This window comes from Gavialis gangeticus, unplaced genomic scaffold (assembly GCF_001723915.1).
Source record: "Gavialis gangeticus isolate Ggan-Ray unplaced genomic scaffold, GavGan_comp1, whole genome shotgun sequence".
Classification (NCBI taxonomy): Eukaryota; Metazoa; Chordata; order Crocodylia; family Gavialidae; genus Gavialis; species Gavialis gangeticus.
In genome coordinates this window covers 41410167-41416166 of record NW_017728993.1, presented here as the reverse complement: position 1 = coordinate 41416166, position 6000 = coordinate 41410167, and the positions used below count along the sequence as shown (strand labels likewise).

General features: G+C 40.9%; 1 protein-coding gene across 4 annotated transcripts in view; it reads right to left on the bottom strand.

Moving 5' to 3' along the window:
• CCDC18 (coiled-coil domain containing 18) overlaps positions 1–6000 on the bottom strand; it is a 79004-nt gene that overhangs the window by 31686 nt on the left and 41318 nt on the right. For all 4 annotated transcript variants that reach the window (XM_019501619.1, XM_019501622.1, XM_019501620.1 and 1 more), the window contains one exon: positions 1559–1759. In XM_019501619.1, the coding sequence (XP_019357164.1) occupies positions 1559–1759 (201 nt within the window). The remainder of the gene's footprint in view (positions 1–1558; positions 1760–6000) is intronic.

Sequence of the window (6000 nt, the reverse complement as noted above, 5' to 3'; positions counted from 1 at the left end):
CAAGGTAATTTAAAAAAATCAAAATTGGATAATTAGTTTCTGTTTCTTATTTACTTTTTTTTTTTTTAAAGAGAAATAAATTAAATGCTTCACGTTATTAAGAAACCAAAAATACAAAACTGAATTTAGTTCAAGGCTTCACGTACTCAAATGAACACTACTGGGAGAAAAAAAAAGATATCATAAATTTCTATTTTGCCATGTTGACTACCAGTACTTCTAGCTCTAATATTAGATTCAAATAATAGATTCTACAAGACAGTTTTTAGAGCTGACATTTTCCACCATTTGTGCTGTAAGAAACAAGAGTTTCAAAAATAGAACTTGGTGCAGTTACAGTAACTTTTGGTTTATACAAGGGTAGATTTAACAAATCCTGCTTTTCTGTAGCCAGGAGTACTTCTGTCCAAGTGTGACTTGCTTCTACTTAGCAAAAAAAGTTTGAGATGCATGCTCAGGGAAGAGTCCCATTTTCACCCTCTTGAATAATGTTCAACCTAGCTACAGCAGAGCTATAGCTTTGTACGTCATTTGACACAGGCACACTGCCAATAGTTTCTGGCTGCTGTAGTATAAAGCTCGGTGAATAGACACGTTATACACAACTAAACAAACTTCCAATGAGAACTGATAGTCCCTTTACAGAATCAATGAACACATGGAGCTTTTATACTATAGTTCCTAGGTCACAAGAATCCCTGCAAACTGCATCCATTTTATAACTATGCCCACTAAGGATAGTTAACTTCCCTAGTGCATTTTTACATTTGTTTCAATCATTTTACACTTACCATTTCAAGTGCTACTGCTTTTGCCTTCCCTAGCAATTACATTTCAGCTTTCTTAAAAAAAAAAAAAAAAAAAGGAGTACTTAAATGAATAGGCCTCAAGAAGCCTTGAAAAGGGTAACTGTTACCTATAAAATTTACTTGGAGCAAGTCAAGTAAACACATTTGAAAAGAAAAAAATATATATTAAAACTGAATGCTGTTACCACCTATTTAAGAATGGAAGACATTGCTTGAAGAATTACTCCTAACAATGCGTGAAAGTTCACTTGCTTAGATATTTGAAATACAACTTTATTATGATCTAAACAAAAGAGGAATGGGAATGACAGTAATAAACAAGATTTACCACTGATTTTAAGGGCCCCTTCATTTGTTTTTACTCATAGAAATTGCACAAAATGCCTCATGTACAACATAGGCAGGAGGCAAGGTTCTTTGAGTAGATGTGATATCTTTTATTAGACCAACTGAGTAGTTGGAAAAAAGTTCTTGGCAAACTTTTGGGCACAGTCACCCTTCTTCAGGTGTAGGGAGTCTCTGCTGTTCCAAGACTCCAAAAATGAGAGAAGCTAAAAGTGTGGCAGGATGTCAGTGAGAATGTAAATACGTAGAAATTAGAAAGACAAAAGGTAAAACAGGTAAGAGAGAGGGGGAGAAAGCTGGGGGGGGGGGCGGGGGGGGGGGAAAAGGCCAAAGGGGGACATACAGTGATAGAATATAAGGTCAAAAAAGAAGCTGTCTGTGAATATGTTGCCTTCATAACTCACCTTCACAAGTAGTGCTTCATTTGCAGCACGAACTACTTCATCTCTGGCCTGAAGCTGCTGCTGCAGATTATTGACAGTGTCTTGAGCCTCTTCTAACTCCAGCTTCAGCTGCTGTAACTGCCCACTTAGATGCTGAGAGCCAGATTTCTGGGTGTCTATAGATACATACCACTTTTCCTGGTCTGTTTGATGAGCAAGCTTCTAAAAGTTTTAAGAAAAAACAAAGGCTATTTTATTCTTATTTCATGTACCATATTTATAGACTAAAAAGAATACAAGTAATAAATTCAAAACCCATCAATACTAACATATTAGGCTCAGCTAAAAATTAATTCATTTGTTGACAGGAACAAACACTCTTACCTTTCCAGTTGAAATCAAATCTGCCAATTTGTACCTTGGGAAACCTATTACTTTCAGAAAACAAACAAGCCACTTAGAAAAAATCTTGAGTAAAAATCAATCCCTTCCATCAACCCCTTCAATACACTTCCATATTTTGCCATATCATCATTGTGGCTATCTCTTGCAATCAAGGATTATTGTCTTATCTGTGGATCTGAAAATGGCTGATGAGACCTATCCAGTATTGACAGACCCTGTAGCAGCTGGGGCATGTGTTTCCATGCAAGGTGGGTGGCTCCAGGTTCTTGGTTTGGTCCACAACATGCTGTTTCTGCCACTCCCATTTTTCTCTCTCCCATTGTTGTTGTAAAGTTTCAAAGTACTGAGACCCTTGCAGCAGACTCTTCTTCCATTTGGGGTGGTCCTGGGTGACAGTCTCCCACAAGTTGATATTGATGCTGCATTTTTTCAAGTTAGCCTTGAAGACATCCTTGAAGTGCTTTCTCTGCCCTTGAGCATAAGCTTCAACCGAGCTGGGGAAATGAAACCTGCTTTGGGAGTCTGGAGTTGGATATCTGTCTGATGTGGCCAGCCTGGCAAAGTTGATGTCTATGATCGTTGCTTTGATGCTTGTGGTGTTTGCTTGTGAGAAGATGCTAACGTTGGTGCATCTGTCTCCCCACTGGATTTGAAGGATCTTCCACAGGCAGTGCTGATAGTACTTCTCCAGCAACTTGAGGTGAACCTTGTATGCTGCCCACATCTCAGCTACATACAATAAGGTGGGGATCATGACTACTTGATAAACCATGAGCTTGGTTTTGGATCTGATGTTGTGATCTTTGAACACCCATTTCCTCAGGCTTTTAAAGGCTGCACTTGCACATTTGAGATGAAGTTGGATTTCTTCATCAATGTCAGCCTTCTGCAAGAGAGGGCTTCTGAGGTTCAAGAAATACTTAAAGTTCTCCAGAGTCTCACCGTTAATCTGAATTACTGGAGCTGGGGTCTACTCATTAAGAGCTTGTTGGTGGAGCACGTTAGTCTTCTGAATGTTAAGCATCACTCCCATTTTCTTTCTCAAAAGACATCAACAACTGTGTGAAGGTCTGCTTCTGAGTGAGCGCACACTACAGTATCATCAGCATACTGGAGCTTGATGATTGAGGTCAGGGTGGTTTTGACTTGGAGTCAGCTAAGATAAAACAGCTTACCATCCATTTGGTAGTTTAGATCCACTCTGACTGAAAGGTTGTTGGTGGGTCAAATGTAGCATCATGGTAAGGAATATCAAGAAGAGTGCTGGAGCAATGATACAGCCTGGATTAACTCCCACCTTAACCTTACAAAGTTCTGTGATAGATCCTGTAGTAGCAGAATTGTTTGGGCTTCTGGCCTGCTTGACTAGAAAAACAGACAGAGACCAGAAGTACTGATACTGCTTATTTTAGTTACGTGTTCTGAGATGAGGAATCCTACATGCCTTAATTTGTTTTGATATATTACCTGAGCACAGGTGTTTTTTTAATTGCCTCTGTGTGAATCAGTACTTTTGTTTCTCCAAGGTTGTATTTTTTTTCTCTTCTTTCTTTCTCTGTCTTAAGTATAAAAATGCTTGTAAACTCATAGTTAGAGAATTCCTTTGAAGCAAACAAGTGGGTATCTCCCCTTGCTGTATAAAATTCTCCCTGTAATCACAGTATAGCCCGAAATAAAGAAAAGCTGGCTCTGTCAGTTCTGATTCAACCACAACGCAAAGTTTGATTTCTTCCACAATCCCTTATCGAGAACCACTGCGCACATACCATTATGAAGCAGGCAAAGAATGGTGATTAATTTCAGTGGGCACCCATACCTCAGGATTCTTCATAATACTTCTCAGTTTACAGAGTTGAAGGCTTTTGTGAGGTCAAAGAAGGCCATGTAGAGGGATTTACATTTTTCCTGCTGCTGGCAAGCAGTGAAGATCATGTCAGTTGTTTCTCTTGATGCCCTAAACGCACACCGAGATTCCAAGAGAAGCTCTTCAGCAAGTGAAAGGGATGTGGTGGACAGCAAAGTGATCCTGCTGGAATTTTCAGTTGGACTTTTCTCCTTTCTTGAAGACTGTCATGATCATGTCATCCTTGAGGTTATCTGGAATTTCCTCATCATTACAGATTTTTAAGATGAGGGCATGGAACTGTGATGAACTCCTCTCCCCACTGCTTGAAGATTTGGGCAACGATCCCATCAGCTCCAGCAGGTGCCTATTTTATCATATATGTATGAACCCACTCCTCTAACCCCTTGTAGCAATCTCCTTCTTCAACTTCAATCAAGGAAAAACCAACAATTAAATGGAAAGTGTGCTTCCAGATGATTTCATCAGTTCCAGACCACTTATTTAAGGTAAGGAAGATGTGAAGACAAGTCAGATTTCCAGAAAAGGAAATACTGTTGTCTGGTAACCCTTCCAAATCTAGATCCATACATTTTCCTAGCAGAATACATTTGAGACACAGGCAGATATGTACAAAAGATACAGAGGGGGTTAAGATCCTTTAACCCTCTCTCATTACTAGTTTTATCTTGCTGTGTGCTCACTTTCTTCAAATGCATAAGCAAAAGATTACCTAAAAAACCCTTGGAACAGTTTTCCGCTACTGGATGCCTCCATAAAAGAGCACAAATCAGTCTGCAGTTTTTAAAGGAATGACAGCCTTGCTGATTTCTTCCATATGGTTGATCTTCTTTCAGACCAAGGGGCAGCCATACAAAGTCTGAACTGGCCTCAGATCACCTTTAAAACTGACTCATCAATTGCTGCAAATGCTTCTTTGATGAGCATTTTATCTATCTTGCTAGATGGAATTATTATTTTTTTTACAGTTGTTTCCTTTCATCCTAAAATCTCTCAAGGTAGCAGTATTCCTAATTGAGTTATATATAACTTCATTTTTTTCTTTATACCAATCTGCTATCTTTCTCACGTATTTTTTTGGCAAAATAGTGACAATGTCATTTCCTGAGGGGTATGAAGGGTGATGCTGATTCTAGACAGGAACAATATAAGAGTATAAAAAAAAAAACTTTGGCCTTATGGAATATACACTGGGGGTGCATCCAAATAAGCACAGTCATGTGGTACGTGGCACTGCAAACACATTTGAAGTTCCACATACTGCAATTTCCGGCATTCTTCATGCTGCAAGGGTGCATTGCCTGTGCATGTGCTGTTTTTTTCCCCACCCCCCGCAGTTTTTTTTTGACCCCTGGATATCCAGGGGTCAAAAAAATCTGCAGAAAAAAGAAAAAAAACAACAGAGCAGCACATGCTTTGAAAGCATGTGCTGCCGAAAAGCTGAGCCCAGCCACCCAGAGCTGTGCTGCAACTGATGGCCAGGCTCCACCCAGCAGGATCACCCCAGCTGCAGCCCTGGGAGGCCCCCAGGACCCTAGGCAAGGCTGCTGGGGCCAGCACAGTGCTAGCCCTTGCCTCCTCTATCACACCCGGGATAACCTGCTGTGCACCAAAGCATGCGTGGCATGGGTGTTTCCTGGGGACAAGTAGCTGAGGTGCAAGGTATGTCACTGCTAGTTGTCCTCAGGGAACCAAATGTCCACGCACGTCTGGATGTGCCCTGAGATGTTTTCTTCGTAAAATACAGATTTCCAAGATTTGCTCTGTTAATGCAACTCCCACTTGCCAATGGTTTGCACTAAGTAGGACTGATAAAGAGGTTGAAGTCTTCCATGGCATGATCTGTGAGGTCAGATCTCTGATCCAAAAACAATTTTTTTGGATAGGCATGCTATCTTTCCAGAACCAGACAATGAATGATGATCCATTAGTGCAGGGATGGCCAATGTGCAGCATGTGCACCACAAGTGGCACAGGCAACCTCTGTGCGTGTCATGCAGCAGACCAGGAAGGAGACAGGCACCACAGCAGCACAGGGCAGGGAGCAGCATGCACAGCAGCAAATCAGGGAGCAGAAAAAAAGCGAGAGACTGGGCAAAGGCAAAGGACAGAAGGCAGAGCAGCTGATTAGGCAGAGGAAGGGGATTGAAGTGGCACTTAGGGAGGGTTTGGGGTAATTTGTGGCATACCCCAA